The sequence below is a fragment of the Drosophila subobscura genome, chromosome U (assembly GCF_008121235.1).
Source record: "Drosophila subobscura isolate 14011-0131.10 chromosome U, UCBerk_Dsub_1.0, whole genome shotgun sequence".
Lineage (NCBI taxonomy): Eukaryota > Metazoa > Arthropoda > Insecta > Diptera > Drosophilidae > Drosophila > Drosophila subobscura.
In genome coordinates, this window is record NC_048534.1 from 2,986,642 (window position 1) to 3,000,252 (window position 13,611).

Genomic DNA, 13,611 nt, shown 5'->3' on the forward strand with positions numbered 1-13,611 from the left:
CGGTTTTAACGAAAGCCCGCCGCCATGTATATACGCTTTTTGCGAGTGTGTTTGTGTATGTGGGAATGTACAATTCCGATTCGACCCATGCCGATTGCACACGAGAGGAATCAACAAGTGTAATCACTGTACATACATATATTAAATGCATACATACATTAACATACATAAGTATGTACAATCGATTATCGCATGTGCAATCTCCAAAAAATATGTATTCTACCACCTCTTGCATGGCAAACTTTCAAAAAGCTTTCACTCCCCCGCCTTTGGGTAGTACCTTCACCAAAAAATCCTCTGCATTCTCTAGTATTCTATAAAATAGTTATGATTTCCAGTTTAATTCAGTTGGGTTTATTGGATGTACATTGGTAAAATGTATGCTCCCACAAAATGTAAAAAGAAAATTACCAACTAACGCGCGAATCAGGGACACTTAGGCAACCAGGGCAGAGGCGGTGCTCGACTCGTATTTCCAGTTGGGTGGCAGAACGCTCTTTGTCTTGTAGTAGCGGGCCAGACGGTGGATTCTGGACTCGACCAGAATAAGACGGAACTTGCCGTCCTTGTCCTTGCGGTTGCGCTCCAAATGCTTGCGGATGGCAACGGCCTTCTTGATCATGTGGTAAAGATCCTCGGGAATGTCGGGCTTCAGACCCACCGACTTCATGATACGCAGGATCTTGTTTCCATTGACGAATCGGACCTGGGCAACGCCATGGGAGTCACGCAAGATGATACCTGAAAGCAATACAACACTGGCATTAACATAACCTCAAACAACAAACACACACACAAACATATTACCGATTTTCGATGGGGTCAAACCCTTCTTGCCGAGCTTCTTGATTTGATCCTTAACATCCTCAGCGTTCAGCTTAAGCCAGGATGGCACTGTACGTCTGTAGGGCAGAGCTGATTGGGAAATACCCTTGCTGCGAATAAAATAATTGTGTTAGTCCATGTCTTCAGTCGGCAGCTCTGTCAATGTGTGTGTGTGAATACGTCTGCACCATGTGCTTGCCTTTGTGATCCATTTTAGGCAAAAGGCAGGGCGTACGCACTAAATTTAACATAATATTGGGAGTGTCCCAGTGGGCAGGCACATTTTGCAAACGTATTTTTTCACGGAAGTGCATTTCAAACTATAAAAAATTGCATTTTTACCCAGGAGCGTGCATACGACCCATCTTGATAGTCTAGTTTTTTTACCGAAAAGAAGGTGGGAGTGTGACCGCAGGTTTGTCGACAAATGTACCGCCCGATTCTCGGAAATATACCGAAAGACACTGAAAATATACCGTACATATACCGAAAATAAAGTGGAGACCTTCGAGACATTGACAGCTCTCCACTTTTCGAGCAGCTAAAAATAATGTATCGATAGTATCGTTTTTACAAATATAATCAATTTAATGCCATTTAAATCAATTTAGCCACCATGCAAATAAAGCTGGCAATCTGGATTACAATAATACACTAATTTGGAAAATACATAATCGTACATCTAACTATCGTTTCAGAACCATTCTGACAGCCAATCTCTACAAAGTACCAGAGTTGCATTGGTTGGTATTTTCCGATAAGTTCATAAATTAATAAAAATGCAATCAAATAAATACAACGATTTGCTGGACCGGCTAGAAAATGAGGAATTGGAGGTGCGTAGCAAAGTAACTTGTAACTAATGACTAAATTAGTAACTTTACCTGTATATGCGAATCCACAGCAGGTCGAGCTGGGAGCAGAAGTCTATCAGCAACTGCTGGCGATTTATCTCTACCAAAACAAACTGTTAGTACAATGAATTCTTTGTGCACAACGCCAGATATTCCCAACACTCACTCAATCTCATCTCTCGTTTTAGAGCCAATGCCAAATTGTTGTGGATGCGTATACCAGACAAGTTGAAAGAGGACAAAGAGTTGCTGCATTTAAATCAGCTAAACCTTGCCCTGCAGAACAACAACTTTGCGGAGTTCTTTCAAAAGATCAGATACGATTGGTCCGAGTGCGTCAAGCCAGCAATGGAAGATCTCTTGGGTAAGAAGTGCCTCTGCAAGGAGTGTGAACCTAGCTAACAGTTTATTTGTATAGTGAAACAGCGGGAGGATCTCTTGACCCTGACTGGGAACGCCTATGTTTCCATCTACCAGAACAATCTGCTAAAAATGGCCCAAATTACTGAGGATGAGTTGAAAAATGCCGCATTGACCTTGGATTGGACTCGGGAACAGGATGGCGATGACGTTATCTGGCTGCCCAAGGCCAAGGAAACATCGCCCACAGGCGGCAACGATGATCAGTTGCTCAAACTAACCGAATTTGTAACATTCTTAGAGAATTGAATTAATAAAATTCACTCCCACAATAAGCCAATACATTTTTGGTATTTGGCAAATGGCATAGGTATTTTTTGTGGTATTTCGCCTGTGCGAACTAGCATCGAGCTGTTATCGTTTCTGACTATCGGTTTCGTTGTGTCATTTGGAAGTGAAAAAATCGTCATTTGCAGCAAACTTCAAAGAATTATAGTAATTTATGTGGGACTTGTGAATAGAAACTCAACAAGCTAGCGAAAATAATTGATTACCCTGTACAGGCCTCATTGTAAGCGGCAAGGCAGCTAAATCAAGTTGGTTACTTGCAGAATAGAAAAACCGATTTTCAGTGCGTGTGTGTGAGAAGAAAAAATGGCAGCGAGCGACAAATCAGTCGATGATTCTCTTTATCCCATTGCGGTATTAATTGACGAGTTAAAAAACGAGGATGTGCAGGTTAGTAACAGAGTGCAAAACCTATTACGTCTCACCAAAATCCACAAACACAAGTTAGCGTTGCAATTCAAGGCAGTGGCAGTAGCAGAGGCATGGCCGTGTCCTGCACCGTCTGTCTGTATTGTGCAAAAAAATGCGTCATTTGTATGCATAGCTATGTATGTGTGTGTGTGTTAGCGCTGCCTTTGCGTGTGCTTGTGTGCGTGTGCGTGTCGCTCGAATTTTCATCGCTGACTTTTGTGTACTTTTGTAATGAGCAACTAAATGAAATTCCTCCCCCCCTTCTACCCCCCTTGTGATATACGCAGCTGCGCCTCAACTCCATAAAGAAGCTGTCGACCATTGCTTTGGCCTTGGGCGAAGAGCGCACACGTTCCGAGTTGATTCCGTTCCTAACCGAGACCATATACGACGAGGATGAGGTTCTTTTGGCACTGGCCGACCAACTCGGAAACTTTACAAGTAAGCAAAACCACAAATCCACCCCACAATGCGGATTCTATTAATACCTGTGCTTGTAATAGGCCTGGTTGGCGGCCCCGAATATGCCATGTATTTAATACCGCCCCTCGAGAGTTTGGCCACTGTCGAGGAGACTGTGGTGCGGGACAAGGCCGTGGAATCTCTACGCACGGTAGCGGCCGAGCACAGTGCCCAGGATCTGGAGATTCATGTGGTGCCAACGTTGCAGCGTCTCGTCTCTGGTGACTGGTTCACCTCCCGCACCTCCGCCTGCGGCCTCTTCTCGGTCTGCTATCCTCGCGTCACGCAGCCCGTCAAGTCGGAGCTGCGTGCCAATTTCCGCAAGCTCTGCCAGGATGAGACCCCAATGGTGCGGCGTGCGGCTGCCAACAAGTTGGGCGAGTTTGCCAAAGTCGTGGAGACGGAATATCTAAAGTCTGACTTGATACCAAACTTTGTCCAGTTGGCCCAGGACGATCAGGTGCGTAAACCTTACAATTATGCCAAGAAATTGATTTAATCAACCCAATCCCAATTCCCAACCTTAAGGACTCTGTTCGTCTGCTGGCTGTGGAGGCTTGCGTCAGCATTGCCCAGCTGCTGCCCCAGGATGATGTCGAGCACGTAAGTCCAATAGGTCGGCCACAATGGTTTCATATTTCTAACTCTGTTGTCTCCCGCTTAGCTGGTTCTGCCAACGCTGCGTCAGTGTGCCAGCGATTCGTCGTGGCGCGTGCGCTACATGGTGGCCGAGAAGTTTGTGGATCTGCAAAAGGCTGTGGGGCCGGAGATCACACGCGTAGATTTGGTGCCGGCATTCCAGTACTTGCTGAAGGATGCCGAGGCTGAGGTGCGCGCTGCTGTGGCCACCAAAGTCAAGGACTTTTGCGCCAATCTGGACAAGGCCAATCAAGTGCAAATCATCTTGAGCTCCATCTTGCCATATGTCCGCGATTTGGTCTCTGACCCGAATCCACATGTCAAGTCGGCTCTGGCCTCGGTCATCATGGGCTTGAGTCCAATGCTGGGCGCCTACCAGACAGTCGAGCAGCTGCTGCCCCTTTTCCTCATCCAGCTGAAGGACGAGTGCCCCGAAGTGCGTCTCAACATCATCTCGAACCTGGACTGCGTAAACGATGTCATCGGCATTCAGCAGCTATCGCAGTCCCTTCTGCCCGCCATTGTCGAGCTGGCCGAGGACTCCAAGTGGCGCGTGCGCCTGGCCATCATTGAGTACATGCCCGCCCTGGCCGGTCAACTGGGGCAGGAGTTCTTCGATCAGAAGCTACGCGGTCTCTGCATGGGCTGGCTGAACGATCATGTGTACGCCATTCGCGAGGCTGCCACTCTCAACATGAAGAAGCTGGTGGAGCAGTTCGGTGCCCCCTGGGCCGAGCAGGCCATCATCCCAATGATCCTGGTCATGTCACGCAACAAGAACTATTTGCACAGTGAGTCGGAGGGCAGGCCCGGGGACTCTACACATTGTTTAATTCTGTTTTTTCTGCTTTAGGAATGACCTGCTTGTTCTGCCTGAATGTTTTGGCTGAGGTTTGCGGCACGGATATCACCACTAAGCTCTTGCTGCCCACAGTCCTGTTGCTCGCCGCCGATCCCGTGGCCAATGTACGCTTTAATGTGGCCAAAACTTTGCAGAAGATTTCCCCGTTCCTGGAGGCCACCGTCATCGATACCCAAGTCAAGCCCACACTCGACAAGCTAAATGTGGATTCGGATGTCGATGTGAAGCATTTTGCCGCGCAGGCTATAGCCGGCATAGCAGCAGGTAAGCGAGCCCCCCTTCAGCCCATCCTGAGAGTACTAAAATAAGAACAAAGATGCACAGAATTGGGTATTGAAGGGAGGCTTAATTTACGTTAAAAAAAGCCATTTCCACAGAATACCCAAAACTCGTACATCTTGCAAGAGATCGTAATTCTGCCTGCCGTCTGTCTGCCGTATAATTTATAATTTGATATCCGTTGCCATTAGAAATGGAATTGAATGTGTTTAGAACGGCGGTGCCGCCGTGCATGGGTGCTAAAATTGAAGCGGCCATGGACTCGAAGCTGATAGTGGAAGCGCCGGCCACGATGGCGGGTCCTACCGATGGTGGCATTTTAGGAGGAGGAGCAGACGATGAGGCCTCGCTCAACCAGGATCGAGAGTCGAGAATTGAATTGGAATGTTAGAGGATGAGTAGCCAAAAAATCAAGAAATGTGACGTGCCGCCTGTCCTGTGCCACCCAAAACGATTACCAATGCCAGTGATCATGTTTTTAACCACACAACAACTCCCCAACACAACACCATCAGAAATGTTGAACAATTGTTTTTCTGTTAAATTAAAATTGTATACCAAAAGTAATTGTACGAAACTAATGTCAAACATATATACATTTTTCTTGTCTCTTTCCCGGTGTTTCATCCACGTGGCTGTCGTGTTATTTTGTGTACCTTCTGCTTTTGTTTACAGCGTAATCAATCTTCTTGCATCTTTTTTATTCTATTTTTAAACTGTATGTATTTAACGCCGGCAACAAAACACACACATATTATATGTAGCCACCACACTTAAAAATGGAAACTTGTAGTGGAGACCCATGCCCCCCCACGCGAGGAGGTGTTTAACGCCTGCACTGCAGCAGATGCTGGCTGGCCATGGAGGAGGAGTTTGCAGTTCATGGAGCAGGGAAAGAAGAATCATCATTGGAGCCATCGATGCCAGCAAGGGAGGAAAAAGAGCCACACAAATCGCAACACAGAAAACAAAATTAATTACATACCTATAATATATGATAAACGACCTTACCACATAAGCATAAATTCATTATTAAAAAGCATTGTAGAGTTGAAACATTTGAGCGCATCTAAATGCAAAAAATGAAAACTAAAATAAAAGCAAAATTATAGTAAAAAGAGTACGAAAATGCAAGCAGTATAATTACATAAAGGATGAACCTTTTATGAGTGCGCATATTGATGGAACATCACTTTAATATCTTTTGAAAAACATATTTCAGACATCCAAAGGCATCTAAGCGATGGCCAAGAACCTTAAAAAAGCTATGTATTTTCAGATAAATAATTTCATATCTTATCTTCTGCTATTTTTTGTATCTCCCTTGAAAGCTTTCAACTAAAACCTACCACACAGCATTTAAAATCAATTAGCCCGCCCGATATCGATAGTTTCTAAGGTTTCGCACCTGTGCGATAGTTTTTGTCTGTTTTCAGGTTTTGTTTTGGCGACCGCGCGCGAGTTGCTTCAGCGAGAGATCAGTCCAACGACGCTTTTTCTGTTGTCTATTTCGGTGGTTCGTTTGCTCGGTCTGGTATTCGCAGCGCTGCGCCTCTCCATCTGCTCTCGCAATCGTCGCGGTCCAAAAGTCATTCATTCGAAAAAGCGTCTGTAAATATTTACTGGGCAATAGCACGCAGAGTGCCCTCGTAAGTGTCTCTTGAATCGATAATCTAATCGTTTAGACTTGGAATATGGCCCATCAAAGTGCAAGCCGGAACCGAAAGTCAAATGGGGGGAAAACATATGCAAATTGGTTTTGCTAAACGGCTGGAACCAATCAATCCATTGCCTGCACACATGTGCACATGTAGTAACTACAACACATAGGCATGGACACATCACAGCTGGTCATTATTATCAATTTCCCACTGCTTTCGCAATCTCCGAGTCCGCTTTTCGTGCACTGACTCGACCCCACCGCATTCCCCACTCCCCCCACAGCGTCGCGACGGCGCAACAAGTGTCTACCACAGCAGTCGGCACATTAATTACGCGAATATGTCAAAAATCGGCTATATGTACTGCTTGCTCTACTGCTTGCTTTTGATATTTCTGTTGTTGCTTCTGTGCTTAAAGTGGCGCGTTTTATGTCCCCGTTCCACACCATTTGTAGCCCTATCAATGGGCTAATTTCCCCCCGATAAGCGTGAGTCTAAATTAAAGTGTCTCTTTACTTATATAGTAAAGCTGAATTTACAAAAAACGAAAATAAAAGGCCGGTACTCAAATTACAATGGGAGGCTCAAGCGGCTGGCTCAAGGGCCTTGCCTTGCCCTGCCTTGCCGTGCTTTGATTTCATCACACAACTACAAACACACAAAATGTCGAAAATGTATGTGTGTGTGGCTGGCATTGCCGTAGCTGTAATTTCCAAGTGTGTGCATATTTAAGCATTATTGTTGGTTTGTTTATACACAGTACCCCGTCTGCCGGGGTTAAGGTAATCCATGCCTAATGGCCAACAGTGAACTCAAGATTATGTGGAAATGAATGGACTAGTAAACCCTGAATTATGATGGCTCGTGCGGCATGCCTTTTGCCAGCTTGTCAGGTTGATCGATTTCAAACGGTGCAATGTGTAAAGTTGCACTTCGATCTCTTGCATTGTGTGTAATCGATTCAAATTTCAATCCACGCAAATGCAACACACCGCAGCGCTTCAAAAAAGCTGAAATTGCAAGCGCGTTGGAAAGAGATAGATGGATCGAAAAGGAAAGGCATGAATTCAAAACGGATTTCAAGAATTGCTGCATTGCTTCAGATAATTCTTATGCAATAATTATGGCCGATTGAATCCAATTGAGACGTGTTCTTGTGTCATTCGAAAGGCACTTGCAAGCCAGTCTTTAATTTAGATCAAACAGATTCATGAGATCAAGAGGTTTATGTGAGGGGGCAAAAATGTAATAAAAAAATAATTCTGGTGACTTTTCTGTCATTATTTTTAAATTTTTTTGTGATGCAGGTCAGTAAAAATTTGTTAATTCGTGTAATTGGAGCTGAGATCTAAGATACATTTGAATGTTTTTTATTGCAAAGAAATTATGAGACTTTAAGATGATTTCCCAATTATTAGATTCCACATAGTTAATGGCCTCTGCGGGGCCATATAAATAGCACATGTCCACATGAATGATGCATGGACGGGCGGCAGGGCACAAGTTTTGGACAGGACTTTGGCTTCCAGTGGTGTGGGTCGTCGTGTTTCGTATTTGTGTATGAATCACGATGCTAGTGTGTCGTAGAAGTGTATTAGCCGCCGTTTTATCTTATCCGAACGATTCAAATTTAATTAGAGTTATCAATTCAAATGCGGTTTTAGGCCCGGCCACGCCGCGCCGCGCCGCTCTACGCCAGCCCGCTTTTGGCAGCACTTCGAGTGGTCGCCACTTCAGTCTTGGCTAATCACTGCCTGGAAGCGGAGGATATCCGGATAACCCACTTGGACACGTACTCGCGTAATCAATCATTTTATGGACACACCAAGCCACAATGCACAAGGCCATTAAGAATAAATCCAGTAAGTTTTTTTGGAATGAGTTTTTTGTGGAAAATTCCTTTACACAACTTTCGTTGAATGATTTTGCAGGGCTGCTCTGTGGCCTGAAGAACGCAAAGGCAGATCTGACAACGGCCAAGTTTATACTATATTACGGGTACGTAACGTGCACCGATAAATATGTCACCACTCAAGCGTTTATCTCTCTTTGGAACCAACGCACAGGCCCACGGTGGCTGATAGCGATATCTATGATCTGAAAGACCACAAGAGTCTGTTGGAGGACGAGAACTTGGATTTGGGCAAGAACACGGTGCTCTATTTGCACGGCTATCTGGAGGATCCGGATGTGGAGAGCATAAATGTCATTGCGGAGGCCTATCTGGAGCGCAAGGACACGAATCTGATTGTCCTCGACTGGGGAGAGCTGGCGGATGGCAACTACATATTCGATGCCATGGTGAATGCCAAACAACTGGCCCCCGAGCTGGCCAAGGTGCTGCTGGAAATGTTTGACCACGGCTTGGATATAGAGAAGTTCCACATAGTCGGCCACTCGATGGGCGGACAGCTGGCCGGGAACATTGGTCGGGAGATATTTAAGCGCACCAAAGGTGTTCGAAAGATCAAAAGGTACATACAGCATGATACATAGCTATCTGATTGGCATTGTCTTGTGGAGTTCTAAACCTCTTTTCTTGTAGAATTTCTGCTCTTGATCCCGCCTTTCCGCTGTACTATCCGCTGGGGGCACATCTGACTGCCAATGATGCGGAGTTCGTGGATGTCATACACACAGACGCTTGGCTGTACGGCGCACCGACGAGCACGGGAACGGCGGATTTTTGGCCCAATGGCGGGAATAGCCTACAGCCCGGCTGCCCCAAGCGGAACTACAAAATGCTCAGCGATAATGATCTGTCTAGTCATCGGCGAAGCTGGTGGTTCTGGGCCGAAAGCGTCTCGGATCGTTTTCCGATAAGGTTCGATGCCGTTCCGTGTCGGAGCTGGTCGGACTTCAAGCAAAACAAAACCACTGAAACCTGTCCGCCCGTGGTGATGGGTCATCACTGTCCCACAACGTAAGCATTTCCGTAGATAACGAAGCTGCCGGAGAGTAAAACTTAATGAATCTTTTGCTTCTTTGCTTTGCAGGATTCAAGGCAACTTTTACTTACAAACCAATGGACAAACTCCTTTTGCCAGGGGCAAGGAGGGTACAATATATGTCGATCCCAAGGAGCTGCTGGAAAATACCCATGGCTACTCCTGCGAGCCGCGCCACTCAATCAAACCGGTTTGATTTTCTTTATAGTTACGTGGATTTGTTTTACATTTATAAAATGTATCGGAATCTATGCTTTCTTCTATGAAAACTTCTTCACATCACCAGAAATATATACTTAAATTTTGTTGTTGACCATAAAACCGAATTTTATTCAATTTGAATATTTGAATCTGCAAAGTAGTTTAATGTTTATTGCAGCCCTGCAATTCGAACTCCGATAAATGGTTCAGTCTATCGAGTGCCACCCATCAATAGTGAAGAAGAAGAGTGACCATTGTCATATATATTTTATACTTTTTGGTTTATTGGTAGGAATTTTTTGGTATTTAACAACCAATTTCGCTGTAGCGATTAAATAACAATATAATGGTATATTAATGAATTTCATCGGCCTATTAAATTCAATTTTTAAAGTATATATTTAATAATATAGGGTATCCAAACTCCCATAAGTATGTTTTTCAAATATCCCTCGAGGACGTTCTCTCTTCTCCGTACGAAATTTTCTCTCTTTTGAAGGGATATTTCCCTCTAGCAACATGGAAATTTTCATCGTATCGTTTATTTATTTCGTTTTTTTCTAACCCTTTCATCTAAATCGTTATTTTTGTAAACAGTCCAATAAAATAAGTAATGAAGAGAAGGCCAACCTTGTCGCGAATGTATTGTACAATCGTAGAAAATTGTATTTCACTGCTGAGAGTCTTAGTTTGATGGCAATATGTATATATATTTTTTTATTTATTTTTTGAGCCGTGTTTCAACACTATTTAAGATCTCTCTTTTGCAGACAATTATTAAATTTTCTCTTTGGGTACTTGGCAATCTTATTTCAGTTATCTTATAATTATGTTATTATGAATAGTTTTGTTATGTCTAGCTGCTTAGATCCAGGGGAGGTCCAGCGGGTGATCTCTTTTAAGTCTTCCTGTGGCTGTGCTGTTGTCCAGCAGGCCAAAAGCTAGGTTGTTATCGTGCTGGTGCAGACGTGTGAGGTACCTGGTGCTACTCTCAGCGATCACTTCCGTTACCCACGGTATGTTGAGGACACTGTGGATTGTGGCATTGTCGTGGTAAGTATGTGCATTACCGACAATTCGGAGGGCTTTATTTTGGAAAATTTGTATGATCCGCCGGTTACTTGGTTTGGCAGTTCCCCACAGTTGTATGCCGTATGCCCATATTGGTTTAATGATCGCCTTGTAGACAAGCAGCTTCGACCGCAGGTTGAGTTTGCTTTTGCGGCCAATCAGCCAATAGAGTGTCTTCAGCTTGTCATCCGCCTGCTTTCTTTTCTTAAGCAGGTGAGCCCTCCAGGTTAGCCTCCTGTCTAGTGTCATGCCAAGGTATTTCGGCGTTTCTTCGTCCGGGATAATGACCCCTTCCAGGTATACAGCTGGACAGTTACCCGGCCTTAATGCGAATGTGGTGGCTGTGGACTTATCGTTGTTGACCGCGATGTTCCACCTCCTCTGCCAGTTGTTGACTAAATCCAAAGCAGTGGGCCGAGCTCTGATGCTCTTCAGTGTAGAGCTCGCATTTCCGCATTTCACCAAGAATTGTCTGTCAGCCAAGTATGAGGCAAGGAACGCGTAGTAGGCCTGCGGTAGATTCCTTATGATTTTGAAGAGTAGTCCGGTGTGCCAGACTCGGTCAAATGCCTGTTTAACATCAAGCATGACAACACAGCTGTATTTCTTGCACTCAAAAGCGTCCAGGATACGTTGGACGATTCTGTGGCATTGCTCCGGGGTTCCATGACCACGCCTGAAGCCGAACTGGTGATCGGGGATCAAATTAGCCTCGTCCAATACTGGCAACACTCTACGCAAGAAAACTCTTTCGAGTATTTTGGAGAGCGTCGCCAGAAGACTGATCGGACGATAAGAGGCAAGATTGGCCTCAGGTTTCCCAGGCTTTGGTATCATTACTACCTGGGCTCGTTTCCATTGCGCTGGAAAGTGCCCAATCTGCAGACATCTGTTAAAGAGCTTAGTGATAAGCTCAATGCAGACTGGGGGTAGCAGCTTCAGTGCGATTGCATTGATGCCATCATAGCCTGGCGCTTTATTGTTCCGAAGCGCGGAAATGCATTCCTTCGTCTCATCTACCTGTATCGTGGGTATTTGACTGCTGCCTTCTTGAGTGATAGTTGGTTCCTGTTCTGTCTCGGAGATTTCATCAGGTGTGCATCTAATACGGGGAGTGAAGACGCTCTCCAGATGTTGTGCAAACGCGTTGGCCCTATCCGCCTCTGACCTGCACCAGCTGCCGTCCATGTTTTTAACTGGGACTGCCCTTTTTCTTGGCCGTTTTATGTTTTGGGTGACTTGCCGCAAATTGTGTTGTGGTTTATTGGGTTCAAGCTCCTCCAGGAAATTGTCCAAGGACTCCCTCCTCAAACTGATGAGCAACTCCTTTAACGACTTGGCGGCTCTGTTCAAGGATGCCTTGGTGCTGCCAGGTTTTTAGCCTTTTTATAGGCTGGACATCCCTTGTAGGAAGCAGCATGATCGCCTTTACAATGTAGGCAGAGAGCCGGGTCGTTTTTGCCCTTGTCGCATGTGTTGGACGCATGGTCACCTCCGCATTTTACACATCGCTCCTCTAATCGGCAATATCTTTGGGTGTGCCCAAAACGTTGGCAACGGTAGCACTGCACTACATCATCAAATTTCAGAGGTGGCTCAACAGTGACAACTGAGTGGCAAATCCTTTTGATGTTAAAGGCCTCTTTGTTGTTGCTGGCCGGCTCAAGGTTTACAAAGAAGATGCAGTACCGCTGTTTCTTCGACTTGTTGACCAGGTGATGGCAATATTAAGCAGAATATTAAAATCGAGTAAATATGTCATTGACCGAGACCGATTAACCTTCTGTTGACCAATGGGTGTTTAAGTGCGAACTAAGAAATTTATGAAACTTAAATATTATTAGCGCAGTTTAGCTGAATGAAACGGAGCCGTAAACAGGGGGGATGGGTGTCTACAATAAACATTTACAAGCAGTTTTATTTCCCCAGTTTGGAAAAAGTGTTGTCCTATTTAAAAGGCGGGCGTTCAGTTAGTTAAGTTTGAACAGTCACTCGGAAGCGTTTCAGCCATGCCACCAATTCAAAAAAGGGATCAAAGGATTTTCGGATAACTGCTGCCCCCCTGCTCCAATAAAGACATACAAATTAATTTTTCAAACATATCGGTGTGGAGGAGACCATAAAGGATACCCTGAGACTGGCGGTTCGCTTGCGAAAGCTGGTGAATAATTTCTCCGCCTTTTTTAAGTAAACAATTTTTCCACTTGCAGATTGGCATCGAATGGAGGCTGTAATCATGGAAGATTAAATTCCTTGTCCATTCACGTCCAGAATGCAGGACCAAGCCGTTGCCACAGCCCCAAGCTGGCAATGTGCATCACAAGTAAGTAAATGACAACGCTTCTATGGTGCCAAATAAACGTCCTGATCTCCTTATACGAAATTGCTGCTGCTGATACGGCCCGACCGCGACGCTGCTGGCATGGAGCTCGTTGGTGTCGCTGCCATTTAATGTGGAATGGCACAGCTCACCCTCTTCCCTATCGTCGGCAGAGTCCAGGTCCTCCTTATTAATGGTGGCTACCACCGTTGGGTGCGACATTTTCTGTCTTAAAGTTGGCCATCGACGAGTATCATTTGCTTGGATGGAAGAGAGTGTCGGAATCTTACGTTGCGCCACCACCCACCACGGCTTGTGGTTGAGCCGAGGTTTGAGGGCCAACTACAACTAAATCCAACTACTCATCGGA

The 13,611-nt window shown here is 45.2% G+C and overlaps 4 protein-coding genes across 6 annotated transcripts; 3 read left to right on the forward strand and 1 right to left on the reverse strand.

Moving 5' to 3' along the window:
• Positions 1 to 324: 324 nt before the first annotated feature.
• On the reverse strand, positions 325 to 1,298 carry LOC117902347 (40S ribosomal protein S13). Its single transcript, XM_034813650.1, has 3 exons — positions 1,168 to 1,298; positions 808 to 935; positions 325 to 741 (listed from the first exon to the last, which is right to left on the reverse strand). Exons 1-3 carry the CDS (start codon positions 1,188 to 1,190, stop codon positions 437 to 439), a joined length of 456 nt encoding a protein of 151 aa, XP_034669541.1. The 5' UTR covers positions 1,191 to 1,298; the 3' UTR covers positions 325 to 436.
• A 216-nt stretch (positions 1,299 to 1,514) lies between these two features.
• LOC117902346 (COP9 signalosome complex subunit 8) lies at positions 1,515 to 2,379 on the forward strand. Its single transcript, XM_034813649.1, has 4 exons — positions 1,515 to 1,661; positions 1,730 to 1,794; positions 1,868 to 2,043; positions 2,098 to 2,379. The coding sequence occupies exons 1-4, from the start codon at positions 1,605 to 1,607 to the stop codon at positions 2,346 to 2,348; spliced, it is 549 nt and encodes a 182-aa protein (XP_034669540.1). The 5' UTR covers positions 1,515 to 1,604; the 3' UTR covers positions 2,349 to 2,379.
• Positions 2,380 to 2,467: 88 nt separating this feature from the next.
• On the forward strand, positions 2,468 to 6,146 carry LOC117902344 (serine/threonine-protein phosphatase PP2A 65 kDa regulatory subunit). 2 transcript variants are annotated; one of them, XM_034813644.1, is made up of 8 exons: positions 2,468 to 2,777; positions 3,086 to 3,239; positions 3,302 to 3,720; positions 3,789 to 3,863; positions 3,925 to 4,690; positions 4,753 to 5,025; positions 5,232 to 5,426; positions 5,805 to 6,146. In XM_034813644.1, exons 1-8 carry the CDS (start codon positions 2,694 to 2,696, stop codon positions 5,831 to 5,833), a joined length of 1,995 nt encoding a protein of 664 aa, XP_034669535.1. In that variant the 5' UTR covers positions 2,468 to 2,693; the 3' UTR covers positions 5,834 to 6,146. The 2 variants fall into 2 exon arrangements, with proteins under 2 accessions (XP_034669535.1, XP_034669536.1); XM_034813645.1 differs by lacking the exon at positions 5,232 to 5,426 and having other exon boundaries at positions 2,470 to 2,777; positions 5,716 to 6,146.
• Positions 6,147 to 6,508: 362 nt separating this feature from the next.
• Positions 6,509 to 9,970, forward strand: LOC117902345 (inactive pancreatic lipase-related protein 1). 2 transcript variants are annotated; one of them, XM_034813647.1, is made up of 6 exons: positions 6,509 to 6,689; positions 8,340 to 8,563; positions 8,633 to 8,699; positions 8,768 to 9,175; positions 9,247 to 9,624; positions 9,698 to 9,970. In XM_034813647.1, exons 2-6 carry the CDS (start codon positions 8,536 to 8,538, stop codon positions 9,843 to 9,845), a joined length of 1,029 nt encoding a protein of 342 aa, XP_034669538.1. In that variant the 5' UTR covers positions 6,509 to 6,689; positions 8,340 to 8,535; the 3' UTR covers positions 9,846 to 9,970. The 2 variants fall into 2 exon arrangements, with proteins under 2 accessions (XP_034669538.1, XP_034669537.1); XM_034813646.1 differs by having other exon boundaries at positions 8,366 to 8,563.
• Positions 9,971 to 13,611: the final 3,641 nt, after the last annotated feature.

Excerpts from the sequence above, each read along its gene's own strand:
- LOC117902347 (XM_034813650.1), bottom strand. The coding sequence starts at position 1,190 with ATGGGTCGTATGCACGCTCCTGG. Across the intron at positions 936-1,167 it reads GGTCGTATGCACGCTCCTGG|CAAGGGTATTTCCCAATCAG; the intron begins GTAAAAATGCAA and ends TTTTATTCGCAG. Across the intron at positions 742-807 it reads TTTGACCCCATCGAAAATCG|GTATCATCTTGCGTGACTCC; the intron begins GTAATATGTTTG and ends TATTGCTTTCAG.
- LOC117902346 (XM_034813649.1), top strand. The coding sequence starts at position 1,605 with ATGCAATCAAATAAATACAACGATTTGCTGGACCGGCTAGAAAATGAG. Across the intron at positions 1,795-1,867 it reads TATCTCTACCAAAACAAACT|AGCCAATGCCAAATTGTTGT; the intron begins GTTAGTACAATG and ends CTCTCGTTTTAG. Across the intron at positions 2,044-2,097 it reads AGCAATGGAAGATCTCTTGG|TGAAACAGCGGGAGGATCTC; the intron begins GTAAGAAGTGCC and ends TTATTTGTATAG.
- LOC117902344 (XM_034813644.1), top strand. The coding sequence starts at position 2,694 with ATGGCAGCGAGCGACAAATCAGTCGATGATTCTCTTTATCCCATTGCG. Across the intron at positions 2,778-3,085 it reads TAAAAAACGAGGATGTGCAG|CTGCGCCTCAACTCCATAAA; the intron begins GTTAGTAACAGA and ends TGATATACGCAG. Across the intron at positions 3,864-3,924 it reads CCCAGGATGATGTCGAGCAC|CTGGTTCTGCCAACGCTGCG; the intron begins GTAAGTCCAATA and ends TCTCCCGCTTAG.
- LOC117902345 (XM_034813647.1), top strand. The coding sequence starts at position 8,536 with ATGCACAAGGCCATTAAGAATAAATCCA. Across the intron at positions 8,564-8,632 it reads GGCCATTAAGAATAAATCCA|GGCTGCTCTGTGGCCTGAAG; the intron begins GTAAGTTTTTTT and ends ATGATTTTGCAG. Across the intron at positions 9,176-9,246 it reads GGTGTTCGAAAGATCAAAAG|AATTTCTGCTCTTGATCCCG; the intron begins GTACATACAGCA and ends CTTTTCTTGTAG.